The sequence below is a fragment of the Drosophila ananassae genome, chromosome XL, assembly GCF_017639315.1.
Source record: "Drosophila ananassae strain 14024-0371.13 chromosome XL, ASM1763931v2, whole genome shotgun sequence".
Taxonomy (NCBI): Eukaryota; Metazoa; Arthropoda; class Insecta; order Diptera; family Drosophilidae; genus Drosophila; species Drosophila ananassae.
The window spans coordinates 8,792,033-8,816,228 of NC_057931.1; the positions used below are offsets into that span (position 1 = coordinate 8,792,033).

A 24,196-nucleotide genomic window follows, 5' to 3' on the forward strand; every position below is an offset into this window, starting at 1 on the left:
GACGGGGGAGGCGGTAGTCCTGGGGTGGCCAGGACACAACAGCAATAAATGACAACAAACACACCCCTCCCGGGAGAGGACCCCACCCCCCCTCGACCAGCAGCCACTGCTTCCGAAACGGAAGAGTGATTTTAACGCGACTCCTGCGGCAACAGGACAACACACAGCAGGGTGTCCTTGGCACTGAGAAAAATAAGGGAATTTTAATTAATTATTTTGTTTTAAAACATAAACATTTTCTAGTTAAAACTTTAATTCATTTTTTAAAAATAATTTTTAAATAATTAAATAAACAAAAAACCTTATTCTCAGTGTAGACTTTTGATTCTCTCGAGTGCTATTTTATGCTGAAGTGTGCCAGACGCACTGAACTCCTGCTCCTGTTCCTGGATTTTAGTCCTGTCTGGTATTTTTGGTATCTGGTGACTGGTGGCTGGTGGCAAGGATGCGACCACGACGGCGCCACCGTCATCGTCGAGTGGATGGAATCCCCGAATGTGCTGTGCAACCGGTTGAGTCCATTAATCATTTTCTAATTTGTGGAATGCAAGGAACCAGAGTGTGGGTGTTTGTGTGGGTTCTTTCAATGGGGGAAGAATCATCCCCCTTCTAAATGGAATCCCATCCCCCCCCTTTTTCGGTAGGACAGGAAGGACACTGAAAATGAAATTTTCACATCTGTAATTTGTTAAGTGCGTTTGTTATTCCAACGAATTATTTCACTTTTATGGGTTAAGTGCTTTTTGAGTTACGACTGGCATCGTTCCTAATTCAGTTCGAGGTCCTTGGGGTTACCGAACAGAGGACTCCATCTGAGGCATTCCCAGACGGTTGACATTAATTAGTTGTCTGGGAATTGTCTCTCCCAAAATAGGAGTTTTTTATTCGATTTTAATTTATTAATTTTTGGGGAAAATATTGGGGATTGAGGACTAAAAAAGAGGATATTAAATCAAGTCCATCTAAGCTAAAAAAAATTGTATAAAATATAACCTTAAGTGTCATAAAAGTTAAATAAATTTCTATTATTTCTTAGCTGCCCATATGTTGCAATAATTCAAAGGATATACATTGTAAGGACATTGCAAAAACATCATAATCACTGGTTAGTATCCTCGAATGGAGATGTCATCATCGATCACAACATTTGTTAGCTGCTCGGATGGAAATCAGACAACTGTAAACTAATGACATTTGTTCTGGGGTCCTGTGTCCTAGAGTCCTGTAATTCCCATAGCCGTATCCGTTTACAAATGAGAACTACCACCACCACCACCAGCAGAAGCACAGGGGTTGATCCAAATCCTTATAACAAAATCCTCGCAATATCCTCTCCACTTCAGCATCACATCTCGACTCCTCGAGAGTCATTTGTTTGTTTTCGAGTCCTGCGAGTTGCTTGTCCAAATATGCGGCAGCTTGTAACAATTACCAAATGACACCCTCGACAATCGGAAATGGCCATTGAGGCAAAGGACAAAGGACAAAGGACGCAGGACTCTACACACAGGATAACATACACATAGAATAATACTTCACAGAAGAAAAACTGTTAAAAATTATTATAACTCAAGATAATTGTGTTTCCCTTTCGATTAAAAAAAGATAAAAATCGATAGTTGGGGTTATCTAACGATTAAAAATCGATAAATATCGAAAGAGATATCTTTATAACTTATCTAAGTTTAAAATATAAACTAAACTATGCACAACTTAATAAATATCTCTACAAACTACCCATGACTTCTTAACCCTCTAGTCACAAATACCTCTAAAAAATTAAATAAAAACATTTCTCTCTGTGTAATTAACAAACACACTAGGGCTGGCCTTAATGCCCTGACAACAAATGCGCAAAAAATAAAAGACAACAATGATTCGATGGGCAGAATCCACTTGTCGCAGAATCAATGGCAATATTTTCACCATTAGTCTGTTGCGTTTCTCTTCCCGAAAATGAAGTAATCAACCGGAGTCGACTTAAAATTCCGTTTGAGGGCAAAATTTATGACCTGGAAGTGCTTTCGGCTTCTGGATGAGGTTTTCATGGCCTAACATGGCCCTGCGATGGGGTTGAAGGTTCAACGAGGAGGAGGGGAGCCATCGGAAAATACTGGGTCTCATATGACAGCAAGCCATGGCTATATCTCTGCCGATTCTCATCCGATTCTCAAACGGAGTACCTTAATCGATTTGTATATCGATTCCCCGAGAATCTGCATCAAAATCTGACAACAAAAAATTTTTTGAAAATTTTTCAATTTTTTCTGATGGGACCCCTTGCGGAATCCAGGATTTCCTCATAGGACCTCTATCGGTGGCTATATCTCTGCCAATTTCCATCCAATTCTCAAGCGGAATACCTTAATCGATTTGTATATCGATTCCCTATTAAACTGCATCAAAATCTGAGAACAAAATATTTTTTGAAATTTTTTCAATTTTTTCTGATGGGACCCCTTGCGGAATCCTGGATTACCTCATAGGACTCCGCTCGGCGGCTATATCTCTGCCAATTCTTATCCGATTCTTAAATGGACTGCCTGAAAAGATTTTTGCATCAATTTCCCACAAATCTGCACCCAAATATTGTAACAAAAGCTTAAATTTATATTTTTTTAATTTTTTGCCATAAACGGCCTTTTTATCACTAAGCTTATAATAAACTCTCCACCTCCTCTCAAATTCTTCCGCCACTCTCCACCCCCGACAGCTGTCTTCAAGAAGCTTTCTTCGCTGAAAGAATACCCCCCAAAAAAAAGAAAAAAAGAAAATATGAAAAACCGACGACATCTGCCGCATTTTCAGTATCTGTTTCGAAGTGGGGGAGAGGGCGCTGCGAACAGAAGCAGTCAATATGATTTGTGATTTACAACAGGTTTCAATTAACCAAAAAGTATAACAGCACCACCCCCCCTACAGCTCCAATTTTGCATGTCTTGAGAGGCGGGGGAGGAGAGGGAGTGGGGGTGGGGGCGAGAAGCATGGAGGAGCAGCTGAGAGGCGATGACAGGGACATAAATAATCGGCGGTTAAGTATCGTGTAATGCTAGACGAATAGTTTTCGGTTTTGTCTTTCTTCTATAACTGTAAATGGAGACGTCGCCCCGCCACTGGGGCAAGTCCCTGGGGCAAACAGTTGCAGTTGCAACTAATTGAGAACAAGGCGGCAACGCTGGCAGCATAAATTAGAAAATGCTCCACTAAGTGGTTCCGAATCAGATCGAGTAGTAGTAGGGAGGGGGGGGTTATATATGGATATCTATATTCTATATATTCCTGATGGATTGTCAAATTGTCTGTCTGTGTGGCGACATTATTCAATTAACAAAAAAAAAATAAAACACATTTTTCATTCCACAATTTCGAGTTTCAAATTTAGTTTCTCCCTTTCGTTTTGAATGTAATCTCTGGGCTCATTAAATTCCAATGGAATTTGTTTCGAAGACAAAAACTTAATCCGCTCATAAACATTGATTCTCCACCTTTGGCGCCCCTTCCCCAGATTCCCCCCTTTTTGGGCGGTACATATGTACATATGGGGGAGGCGCCTCCCCTTTTTGTTGCAACTTGAAACATAAATCAGTAGAAGCTAAACCAAGGATTTTCCAGGCTTAAAACAGGATACACTGGAAGAAAAATAGGGGTAATAATAAGATGCTTAAATAATATTTTAAAATCTAGAACTTAACTATAAATTTTAAATTTTAATAATTCTTAGGTTTCAAAACTTTTTCCTCTTATTTCTATATTTTTTTTCAAGTGTATAATTTTGGGGCACACTATAAGAGGGGGGTGGGGGTCTAAATGAGAAGCGTGTGCCGTAAACCTCGTAACGAATTCCGGCCAACGGCGGGAACAGAAATCTAATTTCAAGCACCAGAGAGCAGACCATCTAGCAGGTGGAGCTGGGGAAGTTTTTGGCCAGGGTTTCTGCCAGATTCCTAGTGGGTTTCCTCTCTGGGTCTCTGGTCTGACGTTTCCACTTGGCTAGCTTAACGATTCGAACTGCTGTCAGGGTTTCGCCAGGTCCTCCATTTCGCCCTTTGTTGTCTATTTGATGTCTTAATGCCAAAAAACCACCCACCATCTAGGAAAAACAACATTATATACCACCACCCAGACCCAGACCAGACCCAGACCCAAACCCAGACCCAGACCACTTACTATGCCATTTTCCTGCCCATTCATACATTTGTAATCAAATGGATTTTCTTTCTATTTTTTTTGTTGTCTTATAGGATGGAAATAGACAGCGATTTATTAGGTTCTTTGTGTCTGATCTCTGCCGGTATTATCGGGACTATAGGGAGAACATAGGTGGCAGGCATTATTCATGGGGCCCCGGATCAAGGTCCATCCGTGGAAATCAACGTTTCAATATCCTATATATCAGGTGATCTTAGGGGAATAAAGATTTATGGTTTCAGAGAGTTCTGGGATTTTTTTTGGGATATATATTTCAAAGATTTCAACTTTACAAACAGAAACTTTATGAGTAAAGTAATTATATCAAAAAATAATATGATAGTAACATGAGAAAAAAATATATTTCAGAAATAATTAATTTAATAATAAATTTCTATAATAAGCTATAATCTATCTGTTCCCTTTTAACAATAATCCTTGCCATAAAAATAAATAGGAACAGTTTTTATAGAAACATTTAAAGCATAGCCCCAAACCATAAATTGGCTTGTGACTTGGCTTGGTACAATTTTGATTTATTTTCTAACCAAAAATATTTAGTTTTAATCCACATTTTTTCCTAATTGGCAGCACTGGCGGGAGGGTTTTTCTTCGATTTTAGTGTTTCCTCCGGCTTGATTCCTTCTTTTTGCAATTTCCGTATCTTTTTGAAAATCCCATAGGCCTTGACAATGAAATTTACGATAACCAGTAAGACCCACAGGCACATTACATATAGAATTATGGAAAATCCATTTAAAATCTTGTCCACAGTTTCCTTGCGAGGGCTCAGCATAGTTCTTTTTTAAACTAAATAATTAAAATAATTTATAAACACTTATTCATATTTATTTAAAGGTATACAGACCGTTTAGTAGCTGGGTTCTGAGCAAACTGCGAACTTGCAAAAATCTGAGATTATACGTTTTGTGGAAAATTTCCGTCTTCGAAATTCAATGCGCCAATGAACAGGAGACTTTTTTCAAATTTTTCATTAAAGATAGCATCAAAATTCGCCGAATCAACAATTTTGTTTATATTAAAATCGATTTATGTAATTTTTGGAGGGTATTTGTATTAAATATTAAGGGAATCGGGTTGGATATAGTCTCCATGACCCTGCTCCTCCGCTTTCTCCATCATAAGTCTTTGGGCTCTGGAAGGCGGATCGTTCTGAATATTGTTCAAAAACTTCGGATGTGTACTCCTTTTGTAATTTCCATAAAATTTAATAATCATTTCGAGGCCACAGACCACAACCAAAATGATCAGAAGAATTCTAATGCGAACCAAGTCATTCGAAATTTGATCTAAATTTTCATTCAAGACTCTGTTTCTAAAGTCTATATCAACTTCAGTCATAATTGGGATTTTTTTAGACTTTTATTCAAAACAATTTATGGGAATAACTTGACAAAACTCGGAATAACAGCGCGTTCTTTGAAGTTCCAATTCAGACTGTTGGAGTCGTCGGAAATTACTTCCTCCAAAAGCTTTGAATTCTAAACTATACACTGGAAAAAGGAATATTTAACAAAAAAAAATAAAAAAAAAGTTCCAATTGAATTTTTTAACTTATCTTTTATACAATTTGGAATATGTTGACATTTTTTTAACATTAGAACTTATTTAGTTTTTAATTTACAGAAATTTATTTAATTTTATTAATATTTTACTAAAGAAATTTTTCTGGTTCGATATAGTCATCGTGTACTGGGTCTGGTTCATCCGATTTCTGCATCATTAGTCTCTGGGCCAACGAGGGCGGATCGTTTTCAATTTTATTAAATATCTTCGGATTCTTACTCCTCTTGTGAATCACATAAAATTTAACAATCATTTCCAGAACCGACACCACAACCAATATGATTAAAAGGACTTTAATGCAAACTAAATCATCGGAAATTTTAACTAAATTGGCATTTAATATTTTGTTTCTCATGCCTTCAGAGATTTCAGTCAAAAGATATTCTGTCATTTTTAAATATTAAAAAGAAGCGCGTTCTTTGAAGTTTCAAATCAGACTACTACTACTCCTCGTATTGGGAAAAATAATTCCTTAAAAAGCTTTAAAATATAAGCTTTACACTGGAAAATGTACAATGACTTGTATTTATTTCCTTACTCTAAAAATATACAATTTCGTCTTAATCAAAAGTTCTTACAAGTTTTTTAACTTAAAATTTATATAATTTGATGATTCCCATTATTTATATTACAATTTCTTAATGTTTCTCTCTGTTTATTTGACAAAGAATTAAATTTCAAGATTTCCAGCACTTTGTCAGCATTTTTAGTAAAGTTTTTCCCATATTCTGAATACCCTTCCTTATGGAAATATTCTAGACATTTTTGGTTAAATTTTATAATTAGTTTACAGCAATTTACTGTACGCAATAAATTTTTAATATCAAATATATAACTGGTATATCTCATAATTTGTATAACAATGCATTATTGTCTTTAGATATTAATATTTTCAAATGTGCAAATCGTTAAAACTTTGGGTATCCTCATTTAGAGATACCCATTTACATTACATTATATCATAATTTGTTTGTTTTGCAATATGCAAAAGTTAGGGACTTGCATCAACATCGAACTATAACATATATAAAAATAATTATTTTATGTAAACACAATACATATTTGGCGACTAGCCTGGCCCCGCCCGGTGCGGGGCATTTTTCAGTCTTCTTCTAAGCAGGCGAAAATTTTGGACCACCCGAAAAACGTCCTTTTTCTTTTGGTAACATTCATAATTTCCAGGGGTCCTCGACATATAACGGCAATTTATAACAATTTTCTACTGGGATTTTGGGGTGGGAGGTGCGGTGAGTTGTGTGGGAAACTTGTGGATGATTGGAGGACGACCTAGAAACGCATGCGGGTGCGCAGAGGTGTGCGCTTGGGCTCCACTTCGCACACATTGGTGGTCTGGGTGCGTTTTCGCGGTGTCAGGCTGCAAATGATGGACTTCTCCGGGGGGTTCCGCTCCCCCACAATCGGCTCTGCTGGGGGATTAGTCTCCTCTTGGGCGGTGGACGATGATGATGATGCTGGAGCCTCCTCTGGCTGTTGCTGCTGCTGCTCCTCCTGTTCCCCTTGCTGTTCCGGCTCATCTTTATCCTCTTCCTGGTTCTGATCCGGCAAGTCTGGCTCGGAGGCATCATCCTTCTTCTCCTCCACACTCCCATCCGTGTCCTCGTCCCCATCCTCGTCGGCGCCATCGGCGAACAGAATACGACGCACGCTGAGACTCCTGGCCTGAGGCACTTCCTCGCCCTCGTCATCGGTCTGGGGATTGGCGGGAGCCAAGGTAGTGTTCCGCAGACGTCCAATCCCGAAAATCTCCTCCACCGTGGGCGGTGGCACCAGCGTCGATCGATTCAGCTTTAGGGGATACTTCTCGTAGATCGCCAAACAGATCTCAATGGCGCGAAGATTGCCGAGCACCACCGGGGTGAGACGATAGCCCAGGGTCAGGTGCATGGGCACCAGGTCACCAAGATCCAGTCCCCCGCTGAAGTTGCTGTCGCGCAGACTCTCCAGTACGCCGCATGCCTCCACGAACGTAAGCTGATCCATGGAGTGGCTGGAGGCACGCGGTGGAGTGACCAGTTGGACGGGATAACGGCTGGGCACCTCCTCGTCATCACTCTCGGCCCGTAGGTGTAAAGTGGTGGCACGTTCGCGTTCCTTCTGCTCGTAGATGCGCCGGCGCACCACATCGAAGGAACGACCGAAGCGCTCCTTGAGTATCAGCTCATGGCTCTGGGACACGATCTGGGCGCGGTCGAATCTCTCGTGCTGGAAACGTCCCAGCAGCTGGGTGCGCACATAGCCCATTATGGCATTGACGCCGCGCACATGTCTTCCGAAGAAACTGAAGATACAATCCTCTGCCAGCTCCGATCGTATCGATCCCGTGTCCACCGACGTCACAAATTGGATCACAATATCATGTGGTGTTGGAATATTGCGTACAGAATCTAAAGAATATATTCCCAAGTATATGTAAGATTTATTGAAAATTTTAAAACACACTTACCATCTAAAGGTGTAGAAGGCGAAGTTGAGGGCGATGGCAAGGGCGAGGATGAAGACGCCACCTCCTCCTCCTCGACTTTTTCCGGTATGGTTTCGCTCATGTCTTCTGCTTCTGGTTTCTCGACAAAGGAAGTTATTTTTACATGCGTTAACTAGTACAAAAAATATATATACAAAACACACTCTTGGCAATTTTTCTGATTGAAAACAAAGCCGATGAATGAAGACCGATAATGCCGAACGGTTGAAGCGTCTCTCAAAGGTGTTGCGATCAGTGTGACCGTATACGAGATGATCACTCGTCACTGGGGTGAAAACGATATGTTACTTTCAATATTTTGTAACTATATGTTTTTAAATATATATATTTCACTTGATAAGTTTAAATTATAAACTTTTCATTCAAATATGTACAAAAAGGTAATCATAATTTACAGAGACCACATTTCATACATTATTCATCTGTAGTTTTCTAAGAAAATATTTATTCTATACCATTTTAAATTTTTATATTTTAAAAATCACAAATTCACAAGCCTAGTTCTAATTTCTAACGTATTTTTAAGGCATTTTCCGAATTAGACAAGGATGGCAATAAAATTTTAACAAAGCAGAAAAGGATGGAGATACAGTGTTGCCAGGTTAGGTTTTCAGCGATCTTAGCAATAAACAATAATATTTAAATACTATTATTTAGTTTAGATAAAGAACTATACACTTATATTAAAAATAAATCTTTAATCTTAAAGTTTTTTCATTTTTTTCGTCCTTGAATTTGAAATTTAGAACCTTCTCATAGGAAATAGCAGGACTAATTTTATTTTTTGTGCGGTTAAAAATATAATACCTCTTAAATAAATACAAATTCAGGTGCATTACTAAATTTTAAATAACTTATCATTTATAAAAAAAAAATACTTGGAAACTCTAAAGAACTATCGGTATACCGATAGCTGTCACTTCTTTGGGGGAAAGGTCCCTCCTATCCTCTGGCCACTCTGCGGCTTGTCCACATTCATCAGCATCAGCTGCCAAATTCGCAAAGAATCTTTTACGAAAATGTTCAAAAAGTACGTATCCCGGGGAGCGGGACTGTAAATCATTAATTTTTAAAGAAACTAATGAAGAAACATCAATCCTCAGGTTCGAGGAGAAGGACAGCATCTCGTCCATTCAGCAGCTGAAGTCGTCGGTGCAGAAAGGCATCCGTGTGAAGCTACTGGAGGCATACCCGAAGCTAGAGACACACATCGACCTGATCCTGCCCAAGAAGGACTCCTACCGCATCGCAAAGTGGTAAGGATAATGGCCATTACAATGGTATGCCAGCTATAGACACACCTCCTTCCCAGCCATGACCATATCGAGCTATTGCTGAACGGAGCCGGTGAGCAGGTGTTCTTCCGCCATCGCGACGGTCCCTGGATGCCCACCCTGCGCCTGCTGCACAAGTTCCCCTACTTTGTGACCATGCAGCAGGTGGACAAGGGCGCCATCCGGTTCGTCCTCAGCGGTGCGAACGTTATGTGCCCGGGTCTGACGTCGCCGGGCGCGTGTATGACTCCGGCGGACAAGAACACAGTGGTGGCCATCATGGCGGAGGGCAAGGAGCATGCCCTGGCCATTGGTCTGCTCACTCTGTCCACTGAGGAAATGTGAGTGGCTTTCCATTAGGAATACCAAAAGTTGCATGTCATCTCTGGATTTTTTTTTTAAATATTCATTAACTAATTTCATTATTTTTGAATCCATTATAGCCTGGCGAAGAACAAGGGCATCGGCATCGAGACGTACCACTTCCTGAACGACGGACTTTGGAAGTCGAAGCCAGTGAAATAGGAATTAGGACTGAGGAATCTTCACTTGCACTTTTTAGTCTTCAATGTCATGAGAGCAAAGAATGGTTTTTTTAAAATGCAACCGAACCTTGTTTATTTTTCCCCTTAATTTTACTATGTCAGTTAAACTATTTAAATCAATGCGAAATATAATTAATGGCATTTAAAACACAACCCAAGACGCGCAGTCTCTGTGCAGTTAAGCCTAAACCACCTGTGGTTCAGGTACCTCATGTCCTTACTGATGTGTTTGTAAAAAAAAAAAAATTCAAGAACCATTATCCGGACAAATGTCAATGGCACGTGGGGGTATCGCAAGATATATGGGGTGGCCATTATTATCCAGACAAGCCACAATTTTTAATGGCAATCATTTGTATTTATTGATTTATCGAGCCATCAATCACGAAAATCCTGCAGCTCCTTGGGATGCCAGGGCTGCACAACATCTCTTTATATCTCTAGTTTATAATGAAAGTTGATATTTTGTTAAATTATTTAAACTATTAAGAAAACAATCCTTAAAACACATATATATTTTTTATTTAAATATTGGAATACATAGAATTTTTTTGTCAACTTTAAAGATTGGATTTTCTAAAAAGTTAATTTTTTGAAATATTTTTTAAATCCATGTCCTTAAGTCCTTTATTGTTTTGACAGCCCTGGCTTTTAAAGTTTCAGCTGTCGATAGACGGAAAAATCGAACAGCTGGCTTTCGGGACATGCGCAGACATGTCCGACGGTACTACGAAATGGAGAAAGTGCTTTCTTTCGCTTCGGCTGCTTGCCACAGCATTTGTCGCATCCGCAGCCTAACGGCAACTGCACCTCATCATCGTAATAAAATAAAATAAAAACAACAAAAAAATAAGAGGAAAACATCAAAAGGAAGCAAATACCACAAGTGGTGGTTCACTTTCGAGTTGAGATCTTTCGGAAAAAGTTCTGATTTCTAAATTGAAATGGTATTGAGAGTTATAGCTTTCTTCGGAAATTCTTATATTTTTTTTGGAAAAAAATAAGTGACATATGGAAACGGGCTTTTTAAAAATTCAACGTTGCAGCAGCGCCCGCTGCACTGACTTAGTGTGTGTGTGTGTGTGAGTGTGCGCCTGTTAATGTGCGAAAAGTTTTCAAGGAAAACGGATACACACTGTTTGAACTTTTCGAAGGTGCACAATTGCAATGCCAAAAAGTTTCCCAAAAAACAAAAAAAAAGTGCAAGGAGTGACGTGACGCCAATACATATGTACATAGTATGTATGTATGTATAGGAACTTCATGGCGTGGGTATGCTATGCGTGCATGTGTGTTGGTGGGATTACATATGGCGGTAACTGTAAACACCGTTGCCAAAAACGCATCTGTTACTGGATTTTTACCGTTTTTACTACTTTTTTTTTTTTAGTTTTTTATTGATTTTACTCCCTTTTCTTATGGCAGGCGGCAGCAACTTTGGCGCTAATTGAGTTGTTGTTGTTACCGATGGCGTGCAAAGGCGCAACAACAAATCCTACTACCGTTTGAGGCGGCTACGGGGGCAGGCTATACAAAAGTAACGGTGCTCTACCACAACCACAAGCGCGGAATTTTTGGCGAGCAACAGACATCCACCCCCCCCCCAAACACCCACACGCACAAACACCACGCTCTCTTGCAGGAGACACGGCGGTTGAGAGAGAGAGAGGAGGTTGAGAGAGAAAGTGGTAGAAAGTGGAGCCGGAGTCGTGCAATATGGAAGACCTATTCCTGCTAATTATCAAAGAATCAACGGGCACTAAGCACAATGCGCTGCGGCAAACGGCGCAAATAGCTTACGGTAAGTAGCGCTCCGCATATGGAAGTGCAATCGGGCGAGAAAGAGAGGGAGAATGCGTCCAAAATGGCGCATCATGGGCGCCGAAAGGGGGTTTTAACCATAAATGATATTTAATTGGCTATAATAATAAAGAATTCTTTAGTTTATGTTGTTTTAACTGTCTTTTTTTTATTATATGTATGTATATGTATTTGGTATGATCCCCTTTTAAAATTATTTTATTCGGTGCTCATGGGGAAAAGAGGCAGAAAGTCAGAGAAAGTATGAGAACAACGCACATTGAGAGCATGCAAGAACGCAATTTCCTTCCTTCCTTCCTTTTCTCATTTCTCTGTTGTTGTTGCCGTTGCTTTTGCCCATGTTTGTTGTTTACCGTTAGTTGCTATTTCCTTTGTGAGGATACCCTACGCATTCTTGAGCAGAGTACATCGACTTCAACAATCTATATAATTTTTAAAAAATAAATATTAAATCTTTTATTTATTTTTTGTTAATTCTTAATATTTTTATTTAGTTTTCATAGTTTTTATAATAAAATTAAACAAAAAAAAATAATAAAAAAAAGTATATCTTGTCTACTCTCTTGTGTTCTATGGCTTAATTTATTCTATGCTTTATCTTCATTTTTCAGACTTAATATGGATTATGCAAATGGCCATAATCCTTCCATTCAATGTAGAGCATACCCAACTCCCACACAACTTAAGCTTCTCTTTGTTTCCTTTGATTTCTGCCGCAGAAAAGTAGGCAACGATTTGTGGCATTTGGATGGCCAGCCAGTGCACTGAAAAATATTTATGAAACTATTTCTCGTAGTATCCTTGACCTCCAGTACAAAGAACAGGCTTATATGTATTTATTTTTTCCCTTTGCCCTTATCTGGGCAGATTTTATGACCACTGCCCGGCGTGGGTTAATTGTTTTCCCATGCGATAACCGTTAATCGTCGCTAATTCCGACCGTTGTCTCTCTCTCTATCTCTATCTCTTTCAGATAAACTGTACCGCCAGCATGGCATCCACCGGGATCCGTCCCACGAGCTGCGCTCCGTCTGCTTCACTGCCCTGCAGATGGCGCTGGATACCAAGCGGCCCAAGTTCATCACGATGGGACTGAATGGCCTCCATGTAAGTTCGCCCATTCCGGATATGGCGATAATCGAGGTGGAGCTGCAGTCGGGGCTGGGCTGGGCTGGGCTGGGGGGGGAGATGGAAATGGAGCCGTAACAATGGCTTGACGACAACCACGGGCACACATTTTCCGGCCGGAACTTCCGGCGCACAAAGCGGATTTATCATTCCATGTGCATACACTGGACAAAGGACATGGACATGGACATGGACATTAGGGTGGCCCTTAGTTTTAAATCTTTTTAAGACTGAAAAGTTAAATGATTTTTAAATTTTATACATTAATGATAAGCAGGATGATAAATTATTATTTAAATTTTATTATTTATTAAGTTAAAATTATTTATTAAGTTTGTCAAGTATCACCCTAATATGGTCTTATATGTAGAATTTACGATGTGGAACGTGTGGCATGTGGCATATGGCTATATGGGCCATTGGGGGAGTTGGCTAATTGACGGGATTCCCCTGAGACGGAAGTGACTTTTGTTTATGAGTGGTTAACAATATGGTAATCAATAATTCCTTCCATGTTCCATCCGGTATTCAGGACACTCAGGACACGTCCCAGTGCTCCTTGTTTATGACTAAAAAAAAAAGAGGGAGATACATCCTGTGATTTTATTCGTTGCTTTGATTTCTTTTTCCTCTTTATCTTATTTGCTTTATTGGCAGTTCCCTAGAGTCCTTTCATTCCGTTAATTACTTTTCAAATCCTAACGGGACATGTCCTTCTATTCCACCCACATAGCGCGTGATCAAGGACGAACGATTCTACATCGGATTGGAGCCAGAGGATGACTCCGTGTGGCTCCCCTCCCAGCTGCTGCGGGCCACCAATGGCATCCTGCCGTCCACTAGTAGCGAGGACACGGTCGTGAATGTCCTGCGACTCTTTCTGGCCATGGCCTGCTCCCCGGCCTGTACGCTGAATGGACGCCTGCTCATCGAAATCCTGTCCAGGTGTGGCGAGTGCTGGGAAATGGGCTCGAGGGCCACCAAAGCCGCCTCCCTGGCAGCTGCCTCCCAGTGCCTGCGCACCTTCTGCGCCTTCCTCATCGAGGAGGCCGAGGAGGTGAAGAAGACCGCTCCCGCCGGCCTGATGACCCAGACCCAGGCCTCCGCCGTCTACAACGAGGTCATACCCGTGATGCAGTGGCTCTGCAGTCGTCTGGTGGAGCCAAATGTGAACACATCGCCGAACAAGAAGTGCGAGAATCCCAGCTCCCTGTACCTCACCGAGTGCATCCTCACCCTGAGCTCAGCCCTTCCCCGCAACGTCCATGCCAATCCGCACTTCACCTCCTTCCTCTGGCAGAAGTTCTGTCCCACGCTGGCGGCGGCACTGGGATCTCCCGGCAGGATCAATCTGGACAAGAAGTTCACCTATAAGTGAGTGGATATTTTTATGTTGGCTATCCTGTATACTAACCATATCCTTTCAGGGACGCCCTGCACATGATCGAGAACGAGGCACGTGGCTTCTTCACGGGTCCTGGCCTGGACGGTCCCCAGGCTCGTTGTGTTTATCTCACGGCCATCCAGTTGCTTCGCATCGCCGGCGCCCACGGTTCCCTGCGTCCCATGCTGGAGGCCCTCTTCCACCGGATGCTCCTCCTGCCGGCACCCCAGAATCGCACTGAACCCCTGCGCTGCGTGCGCGAGATCTTCAAGAGTCCGGAGCGCCTAATCGATTTGGCGGTTATCCTCTATGTGGACAAGAACACAGCCCAGGGATGCAGCGACGAAATGGCCCTCTTCCGGCTGTGAGTGATTTCTGAAATAATTTAAAAATTTTAAAGAAAAATTAATTTTTTTCCGGTTACAGCTTGGTGGATGCCATGGAGGAGTGCGCCTACGGAGCCGGCGGAGTGGGTGGCGCCACGGAGGCCAGCCTGCAGGCCAGTGTGGAGTGCATGGTGGCTCTGCTGGACAGCTTGCAGGTGCTCTGCACCGGGGAGCTGACCGAGTCGATGATCAGCGACCAGATCGTCCAGGTGGTGAACGGACGGCATGAGCTTCTCAAAGATGCGGACTACTCCGGACCACTTACCTATCAGAGCATGGCCCGGTTGCCGGCTCCCTACCGGGATGCGATCGTGGAGTTCCGGCAGAACGTGTTCGAGACTTCGTCGGGATCCGAGAGCGATGGTGAACCGCCGCACGAGCAGGATGCGGCCTCCAACGGCTCGGGGGACACCGAAGGACCAGAAGACGACGATCCGAGCAGCTCCAGCGATGAGACCTCACGGGTGGAGAACCGATGGCCGTATTCGCACCTGGAGGCGCCAGTAATGCCCATCCGGACGGACAGTGACAACGATCGCCAACATGCCCGGGACTTCGCCCGTGCCCTGCGACAGGATCTGGTCCCGAAGCTGCTCCGCCTCCGGAGCTGCGTGGAGATCGACGAGGCCATGCAGGAGTTCGCGTCGGCGGTGTGCCAGGAGAACAGCATGAACTTCTCGGACTTCGACTACAACCTGACGGCCATCAACGCCGATGGCATCTACCTGGCCATTTATTCCTCGCTGCTGCTCAGCCTGCAGCTGATGCGGGCCGGGTACTACGAGCAGGTGGCCTCGGGCATGGCCCACAAGGACATCCTGGTGCCGATGTCGGAGCAGCAGTTTGTTACCTCGGTGCAGAACACTGGAGTCCTGGTCTACCTCTCCTCGCCATGGCTATGCGAACTCTACCAGTCCGTGACCGTTTGCAATGTCCTGGAGGCCATGTCCCGCCAGCAGTTGGATGGAATTGGGCCACGGTGCGCCCTGGTGGATATGCTGTGCGATGCTGGGGGATTGGGCGCCACCCAAATGCTATCCGAGTGGCAGCGTCTGCAGACGGCCACTGTGAAGCACAAGGAGGAGGAGCAGCAGCACGACAAGCGCCGGGAGGCTGCAAAGAAACTGTGTCGCCGCCTGCTTACCTGTTGCTGGGACTCCATGGTGATTGTGTTGAGCTCCGGCTTGGGGGATCTTCAGACCAGCTCCGCCTCCAACAAGCTGGTGGCGCTCTCCAAGCGCACTCTCCGGGTGAAGGCCAAGGCGAACAAGTCCAACGGCGAGGCGCTCTACGCCATGTGTCTGGATGGACTCCATTCGGTGACTAAGAACCTGGATTAAAAAAATATAAAATATTTTATTAATTGGGATTATTTTTTAGGCGGCCACTTTGAGCAACAACCTCAATCTTCAGCACCTGGCTGGGAAGATCCTGAATCTGTTGGCCTCCAATGTCTGCCAGACCACCGGGCCCCGAATCTCCGCCAGCCAGGCGATGTCCATGGACGTGGTACTTACCGGCGGCCTCAATCTGGGCAGCTACAGCGCCGATTGCTGGCCGAGCATCTTCGCCGTGTGCCGGCATGTCAGCCAACTGGAGCACGAGATCTTCAGCATGCAGAATCCATCCATATCGGGATCCTCGCCGGGCAGCAGCCGCCGCGACCTGGAGACTGGCGAGAAGCTAAGCAATGGCAATGCCCAGGATAAGCTCAATCTCTCCTCCATACCCATTGATGATGATGAAACCTGGTTGGATTTTAAGATTCTATTCACTTTCTTGAATATTTTTTTTAAAATCTTGGTACTTACAGTGTGGATGTGTACAGCTTCCTGCAGGCTCCCATGCAGAGTCCCAACACGAACATCACCTCCATCCTGAAAGTCTATTCCGGCACCAATGAAACGGTCCTTCTCAGCCAGAGCGATACCTCCAAGGTGCTCTGTGCTCTGTCACATCAGGCGGAGAATCTCTTTGGGGACGCCGCCGAACGTCTCAGTCTGCCGTCGTTGTGCCAGTTCCTGAAGCATCTGTGCCGAGCCTCGCGGGAGCAACTCTACAAGAGCCAGGTGGCGCGCAAGGGTAGCCGGATTTGGTGGCCCAGCAAGGGCTGGAAGAAGCTGGACTCGCTGCCCATGTCCCTGCTCCTTCACAGGATCGGCGATGTCACACTCAAGGTTTTCCGAAGCTCTCGACCGTTGCTCCATGTGCTCAAGGTCTGGGCCATCACTGGACCGCATCTGATGGATGTGAGTAGATGCTAGGGTCTGTGGAAGTTCAGGTAGTAGAGGTATTGTCCTAACTATTATAAGGATCTAATGGGGATTATTAGGAAATGGAGCTATCCGATCGGATCGGAATTGAAAAAGTTTTCTGTAGAGGATTGAGGGAAATGGGCATATCTTGGCTTTTTCAAAATTTTGTTGGTAGGTTTTGATGCAGATCAGTAGTCAATTAAACTACGATTCCTTTAAGGTATTCGGCTCAAGATTTGGATTGGAATTGGCAAAGTTGTCCTTAGAGGATCGTGGGAATATTTCGGAATAAAAAAAAAAAATAAATACAAATTTAAACAAAAATATTACAAAAAAAAAAATACAACAACAAAGTTATTACAACAACAATAATTTATTACAACAACAAAGAATTACAACAACTTCAACTTAATAAAAAAAAAAAAAAAACAAGAAAAAAAATGAATATTTCCGATTTTTCCGGCCCGCTTAAGTGCGACCTTTGAGAATCGAGGAGGAGGGCGCTGTTTTTTTAAATTAATTATTTAATTATTTTTTTTATAATTTCATTAAATTCCTCCCAAACTAAAACACATTCAGCAATGTTTTTGTAATCAAATAATCCGCCAATTTATACTCTTCATTCCTAATAGACTTCTGGGTGCCCAAAAAAGTAGGCAACGGAAATATGAGAAATTTAATTTTGGAATTTAAAATTATTTATAAACAGGGTTTCCTTTAAAAATTAAGTGGATTCACAAGCTTTATAGGCTTCTATATCCTGGCAACTCATAAAGTATATCCTTCTTTTCAGGCTGCTTGCCACCGGGACAGGATGATCTCGAAGCGGGCCATTGAATATATCCACGACATCATCACGGCCCTCCTGGTGGAGCAGTCGGAGCTGCCGTATTTCCACTTCAACGAGGCCCTCCTGAAGCCCTTCGAGAACCTTCTCAGCATGGACACGGACGTGGATGTGCAGGACCAGATCGTGGCCTGCCTCTACGAGGTGGTGGAGGCGCATCGCACCGAAATCCGTTCCGGCTGGAGGCCCCTGTTCGGTACCCTGAGGAACGCCCGCAGCCGGATGCTAAACATGAGCAACATCATCGACATATTTCGGGTGTTCCTCGACTCCGATAATACTTTGGTGTTCGCCAATGCGGGATTGGATTGCATCCTCTGCTTGCTATCGTACTTGGAGATCTCTGGAGGCGGTAACAACAACAATAATAACAACTCCTGTCCAGGAGGAAGTGGCGGATCAGGATCCAATCAGCAGGAGGAGGATAATACGTTCCGGCCAACGGACTTCCTGCACGAAACACTGCGATTCCTAGAGCGGTGCTCCAGTATTTTGGGATTCATGCACAGCATGCCCAAGTGCCCCAACTTCCATTCGACGTACAAGATCAAGGGCATCTCCTACACGCACATAATCGACGCCAACATTCCCAGTTCCATGGAGAACTTCACGTACTTCGGCAACGACTATCTCCAGACGAGGAATGAGCAGTATATGATCTCCTATCGATCCCTGCATATCGACAAGGACACCATTGTGAAAATCGATGAGATGGACAAGCCGTCGGGTGTGCTGAAGGTGTGGTTCCTGCTCCTGGACGGACTCACCAATTCGCTGATCGTCTGCCCCTACTCCCACCAGGCGCCCATCCTGCAGACCATCTTCAAGCTGTTCAAGAATCTCCTGGCCAGTCCGGGCATTGATTTCGGATTCTATTGCATCAACCATCTGCTGGTGCCCATGATCCAGGACTGGCTGAGGTACATCAACAAGACCGGCGCCTCCTGGCAGCTGGTGGAGAAGAACTTCAAGCACTGCTGTTGCATGACCACGGATCTGGTGGTGGAGTTCATCGAGAAGTCTGTACCGGAGCAGCGTCGCTTGGGGGCCGGGACTAAGACGCGCCTGGCTCAGATTGTCCATCCGGCGGATAACTTGCTGTACTCCAAGCTGAAGTTTGTCACGGAGAGGATAGAGCGGGAGCAGCATCATCTGCAGAATGGCCAGGATCCGGCCTATGGGCAGCAGTACGATAGCAGTTCCAGTTCCGCCAGCTCCGAGGAGCAGCAGAAGGCCGGGGCAGGAGGAGCCAGTAACCTAATGGAGTCGCCCACCAAGATCTCCGGCTCGGCCACGCTGGCTCTGAAGCAGCTGCTCCTCGTCCTGATCGAGTGCGCCGCCCAGTCGCAGGAGGCGATTGCCAGGATCTCGGTGTCCTGCCTCAAGCACGTCATCCTCTCCACGGGCATGCTCTTCAACGAGTCCCAGTGGATGATAGCCTGCTCGGCCATCCACAGAGCCTGCACCGTCACCATTGCTCCGCTGCGACAGCTCTCCTTTGCCTTCCATGAGAAGTCCAACAGCTTCTACGGGGACTGCGCTAACGTGAAGGTGGCCGCCCGGAGGGACAGCACTCTGGAGGAGCTGTCACGGATCTATGCACTGGCCCAGCAGGTCTTCCTGTCGGACAATCAGCGGGAGCCGGGCCAGGGACAGGGCCAGGGTTCGACCGGATCCACGCCGAGTGGCTCGTGCAAGCTGTCGGACGACAGGAGCTACTCCTTCCTTCTTTATCCCCTGAACAATGGCTTCAACTCCAATCTGGACAACTTCGTGATACGGATACCGTTCAAGAACCTGGTGGTGGGTCTCCTCGCCAACCAGATGCTGCTCCAACTGGTGGCCAAGCTGCTGCTGTCGCGCCTCAAGTGCGTGCCCCAGGCGGTGTCCACCTGCATATTCGATAATTACGCCGCCTCGGCATCGGCGCCCAGCCACGACTACGACCTGGACTTCCGCTCCAAGGAGATCCTGCTGCGCTGCGTCAAACAGTACTTGATGTCCGCCCTGGAGTTCGATTCGCGTCCCGGTCTTAAGTTCCTCATGCAGAAGGTCTCCAACATCGAGTATGCCGCCAATCTCTACAAGCAAATGACCTCCTCCTGGATGATCTACTACATCGCTCTGGTGGACTCCCATTTGAACGACATTGTCGTCTACAACCTGGGCCCGGAGGACCTCAACTTTATCCTGGAATCGTGCTCCCGACTGAACACCACCACTGTGAAGAAGAAGGAGAACTTTGTGAGGTATCTGTTCTGTCTGCAGGATGCGTGGAACCTGGTCTGCGAACTCTACCTGAGCAACTCGGCTCTGCACGACATTGAGACTGGAACCTCAGGCAAACTGCGCCAGAAGCCGCCACCAATCCAGCCCCATCTGCACAAGCCCATGTGCATCTCCTTGAATGGCAACGGAGATGCCGAGATGACTGATTCCGGCTCTGGTTCGGGCAGCAATCCATCGCCCAGCAAGTGCGTCCAGCTGCAGGAGGAGGAGAACATCACGATGACCACGCTGATCAGCGAATTCCAGCCCAAGTGCCGGAGCAATCCGTTCGACACCAATCGTCAGGCCAAGTCCTCGGAGGCCGAGTCCATTTCACCGGAAATCGAACAGCAGCGGGCGAGCAGTATCCTGAAGGACTCCAACTACAAGAGGGCCGCCCTGGCCCAGCTGGTGGTGGCCTCCATGGAGCTGCTGCGCTCTCTGCCGGCGGAGGCCGAGGAGAACCTCAAGCTACTGATGACGCCGACAATCCGGGAGGCGTTCCGACTCGTCCAGCTGCAGGGAAACGAGTTGAAGGTCAACCAGTTTTAGGCCATGCTTGTTGAGTTTTATTTTGATCTGTAGGCGCAGCCCCTGCCCCTACCAAGGATACCCTATCCTCATCCTCACCCCGTTCCTGGTCCTGGTTCCTGGTTCCTGATTCCTGATTCCTGGTTCCTGATTCCCGATTCCTAATTCCTAGTTCTTCCGGATCCCCATGATTTGGCTAATTTAAAGCTACGTCTGCATATCATGCTCTCTCTGTCTCACAAACTCTATCCGTCTCTCTCACAGTCAGTTGGGAGTCCAAATCCGACAAGTCCTTATCAGTGTGGCCTTACTTTCTTAAACTATAACCTTTGAAGCTTTAGAGTTCTATTTTCCATTGAATCTTTTTCACATTTTTATACTTAAAAGGTTTCTATAAAAACAACTATATCTCGTTTTCTTGCAATATACAACATATCCAAAGATCTCATATTTATAAAGACAACTAATTCGTATCTATTTAAAACGTAAAGCTTAAAGATTCTTCCAGTAATTGTAAATATTTAATGGTTGCTAAAAAAAAAAAACATATTCCAATTATCTAACTTTGAGAAGCGTAGAAGTTAAATTTAAAATGAATTCAATTAGTAATATGTGTGTTATGAATGTTTGTTGAAATACAAAAATATTTTATAGGAAACTCATTAGCGACGTTGGCCACACTGAAACCTGTCATGGCGTCCCATTTTCTGTCTCTCTCTCTCTCTCTCTGGCCCGCAGTCCCCAGCACAGCAGGCAACCATTTCAAAGTAAAAGCTCAACATGCCAGCACAAAAAAAAAGCAAAACTATCGAAAGTACAACAAATGTCACAAGGCAAGGATGTTTTTTTTTTTCATTTTTAAGTGAAGATCCTTCGCCGTTAAGGAGATGAAATTGATGTAGAAGACGAAGATGAAGACGAAGAAGCAGTTGCATCAGCAGCGTAGACAACGTAGTCCTGTACATTAAATTTAGTCAAGACTTTCTCGCACACACTCTTAGTCCGCTCCTCGATCCAGCACCGCCTTCTGATCCCGCCCAGCTCCAGTTCCTGTTCCCTATACTTCCTTTAGAGCACTTTTCGATTTCGAATATTGTAAAGATGTTTATCAAGCAAGCACCAGACCTTCCCCAAACCTCCCCCCCCTCCTAAAAATAAATTCCATTAAAATTATATATAAATATATATATATATATATAAATATTAAGAATGTAAACCTATGTAAACTTATAGCGAATGTTAACTAACACAAAATCAGTGCCGCCCATTAATCCACGATTACCACCATTAAAGATTAGTCAACTCACACATAAACACACCACACACCACACACACACCCACACACACTCACACACACACTAATACATACACATAAAGCCTATACTAAAGATATGTGTGTCCAAACGTAGTCCCACGCTGCCTTTAACAAAAAAAAAAAAAAGAAAAATACTTGCATACTTTTGTACCAGTGTGCGTACCTAAAAAAAAAATATATAAAAACTAAATCTTAAAAATAGTGAATGCCACATTAAAAAACTATAAACTACTTCTAGCCACCTTGCTGCACTCCAAAGAAGCTTATTAGACCGTATTGTTTTCCAAGACACACATAGGGATCGGTATCAGGATCTCTATTTCCTGTTTCCGGTCCCGAAAACAAAAACACTAACAATCGATTTTCTCCCGCGCTCTGCTGATAGCAATACCGATACCTAAAAAATAAAATAAAAAACTTCAGACAGCTATATATATATATTATAACGCCTCTATATACATATATATTTAAAAAAAGATCTAAAGAGTTATATATATATATACATAAATGTACTTATATGTATTATAGTTGCCATTTGGGTATAAATATGGACTCGATGTTGTAAATGTCTAACAAAGATACATTTTGATATGTGAAACTATTAGCAACAGCGCTACAAATCTATACATATATACTAAAAACATATATATACATATATATATATACTTGCCCATCTAAAACAAAATCTCTAACAACTTTCTCTAAACAATGACTTGTAAGTGTAAATGCGAAGAGCCGCAAGTATGTAAAGGATCAGGCTGGCTATAGACTACTATATAGTACTAATACTCTCCAAGAGTGCATTTGTAACATGAATGAGAATAAACGATTCCACAACGCTTTCGCAACTTTACTAAAACAACTAACAAACGAATGGCATTTGAGTGGGGAACTAATGACACTTTCAGGTGGCAGCACTTCCGGTTTGATGGTGCTGCCAGATCGATCAAAATATAAAGGTGTGACAAAAGGCACAAACAAGTATGGAACTTATGAGAAAGTATCTCTTATCGTTTAATTTATTTATTGTTTTCCTTTTAATTTAATTATATTTTTATTTTAGGGATTGGATAGCCAGTGTGGCCATTCTTGGATCTCATTGTAGAGCGTTAGTCCAGGACTCTGAGTGCTGATCACCTGGGAGCCTGCCAAGAGGGCGTAATCCTCGGCCAACTCTCCCTGTTTCACGCCACAACTTAGGAGGTTCTTGCAAGCTTTTAGAGCAGCTGCCGTTGGAAGTTTATCTGGAGGGGATCAATAGGCATTACTTTATAGTTTTTAGCTTCATTTTAAACTAGAACTCACCCACAAAGTTGCCAATGAAGGCTATTCCAGTGCCATTGGCATTGTAGCCGTAGGTATGGGCTCCTCTGAGACCCCAACCAGTTCCTTCATAGACAATCCCATCGCTTCCAATTAAAAAGCTAAAGAATATGGTTTGTAAGTTTATTTTTTAAATATATTATTTAACACTTACTTGTAACTAATGTCATTGTAGTTGAGCTCATTCTGATGATAGCCCTGCATGTTCTGGAGTATCTCCGCGCACTGGAGCAGTCCACTGCACTCGGAGGTGACGGTGTGATGGATGACCACATACCGGATGGGTCTCACCTGGTAGTGGAGGCCCAGGGAGGGCTTCCCGCCCCACTGACGCTTCAGCTTAATGGTGGGGCACTCCGGATCCGCCGGACGACGTCGCGGCTTCCCAGCACTAACCGCCAGAATCAAGACGAGAATGGCACTCAAGTGTCTGACGAGCATGATGTTCTCCGATCAACTGACCGGCTCTGTGGCTTATCACTCGGATTTATCAGCAAAAGTTTCATTTCGAGCTTACGATCCGCTTCAATGGGATGGGGTATGGGGGAACTCCCTCGGCACATCGTTCGATTCATTCTTTTTTCGAGTAATCTCGAGCGAATCTGAAGCAAACAAAAGCTACGAAAACAGGTTGGAGCTCCTCTCTCTGGACTGGCATTTCCGATTTCTTCAAGAGCTTAATGGGGAGTACATAATAAATTAAATAATATATGTCTAAAAAACATTTAAAACCGTGTTAGTTTTCAGAGAAGCGAGATTATCAATGGGATTACTCACAGTTCCTATTTATTAGAACTATAATACGTACGAAGCTCTTGCCTAATTAAATCTTAATAATTAT

The 24,196-nt window shown here is 43.8% G+C and overlaps 4 protein-coding genes across 4 annotated transcripts; 2 read left to right on the plus strand and 2 right to left on the minus strand.

Annotated features, from left to right (window-relative positions):
• Positions 1 to 6,286: 6,286 nt before the first annotated feature.
• Positions 6,287 to 8,518, minus strand: LOC6504734 (cell cycle negative regulator roughex). The gene is made up of 2 exons (XM_001966264.4): positions 8,240 to 8,518; positions 6,287 to 8,180 (listed from the first exon to the last, which is right to left on the minus strand). The coding sequence occupies exons 1-2, from the start codon at positions 8,337 to 8,339 to the stop codon at positions 7,063 to 7,065; spliced, it is 1,218 nt and encodes a 405-aa protein (XP_001966300.1). The 5' UTR covers positions 8,340 to 8,518; the 3' UTR covers positions 6,287 to 7,062.
• Positions 8,519 to 9,164: 646 nt separating this feature from the next.
• On the plus strand, positions 9,165 to 10,250 carry LOC6504758 (malignant T-cell-amplified sequence 1 homolog). The gene is made up of 4 exons (XM_001966265.4): positions 9,165 to 9,308; positions 9,382 to 9,534; positions 9,591 to 9,893; positions 9,996 to 10,250. Exons 1-4 carry the CDS (start codon positions 9,298 to 9,300, stop codon positions 10,075 to 10,077), a joined length of 549 nt encoding a protein of 182 aa, XP_001966301.1. The 5' UTR covers positions 9,165 to 9,297; the 3' UTR covers positions 10,078 to 10,250.
• Positions 10,251 to 10,785: 535 nt separating this feature from the next.
• LOC6504759 (brefeldin A-inhibited guanine nucleotide-exchange protein 3) lies at positions 10,786 to 22,890 on the plus strand. Its single transcript, XM_014904315.3, has 9 exons — positions 10,786 to 11,044; positions 11,523 to 11,898; positions 12,892 to 13,025; positions 13,780 to 14,420; positions 14,474 to 14,794; positions 14,857 to 16,135; positions 16,197 to 16,567; positions 16,630 to 17,065; positions 17,865 to 22,890. The coding sequence occupies exons 2-9, from the start codon at positions 11,814 to 11,816 to the stop codon at positions 20,736 to 20,738; spliced, it is 6,141 nt and encodes a 2,046-aa protein (XP_014759801.1). The 5' UTR covers positions 10,786 to 11,044; positions 11,523 to 11,813; the 3' UTR covers positions 20,739 to 22,890.
• A 124-nt stretch (positions 22,891 to 23,014) lies between these two features.
• Positions 23,015 to 23,834, minus strand: LOC6504733 (peptidoglycan-recognition protein SA). Its single transcript, XM_001966267.4, has 3 exons — positions 23,510 to 23,834; positions 23,338 to 23,456; positions 23,015 to 23,276 (listed from the first exon to the last, which is right to left on the minus strand). Exons 1-3 carry the CDS (start codon positions 23,794 to 23,796, stop codon positions 23,092 to 23,094), a joined length of 591 nt encoding a protein of 196 aa, XP_001966303.1. The 5' UTR covers positions 23,797 to 23,834; the 3' UTR covers positions 23,015 to 23,091.
• Between the last annotated feature and the right edge of the window lie 362 nt (positions 23,835 to 24,196).

Bases quoted from the DNA above. Each gene is read 5' to 3' on its own strand.
- LOC6504759 (XM_014904315.3), top strand. From the start codon at position 11,814: ATGGAAGACCTATTCCTGCTAATTATCAAAGAATCAACGGGCACTAAG. The intron at 13,026-13,779 runs GTAAGTTCGCCC...CCACCCACATAG, and splicing joins TGGGACTGAATGGCCTCCAT to CGCGTGATCAAGGACGAACG. The intron at 14,421-14,473 runs GTGAGTGGATAT...ATATCCTTTCAG, and splicing joins GACAAGAAGTTCACCTATAA to GGACGCCCTGCACATGATCG.
- LOC6504758 (XM_001966265.4), top strand. The intron at 9,535-9,590 runs GTAAGGATAATG...CCTCCTTCCCAG, and splicing joins TCCTACCGCATCGCAAAGTG to CCATGACCATATCGAGCTAT. The intron at 9,894-9,995 runs GTGAGTGGCTTT...AATCCATTATAG, and splicing joins ACTCTGTCCACTGAGGAAAT to CCTGGCGAAGAACAAGGGCA.
- LOC6504734 (XM_001966264.4), bottom strand. From the start codon at position 8,339: ATGAGCGAAACCATACCGGAAAAAGTCGAGGAGGAGGAGGTGGCGTCT. The intron at 8,181-8,239 runs GTAAGTGTGTTT...TATATTCTTTAG, and splicing joins GCCTTCTACACCTTTAGATG to ATTCTGTACGCAATATTCCA.
- LOC6504733 (XM_001966267.4), bottom strand. From the start codon at position 23,796: ATGCTCGTCAGACACTTGAGTGCCATTCTCGTCTTGATTCTGGCGGTT. The intron at 23,457-23,509 runs GTAAGTGTTAAA...CATATTCTTTAG, and splicing joins TACAATGACATTAGTTACAA to CTTTTTAATTGGAAGCGATG. The intron at 23,277-23,337 runs GTGAGTTCTAGT...GATCCCCTCCAG, and splicing joins CTTCATTGGCAACTTTGTGG to ATAAACTTCCAACGGCAGCT.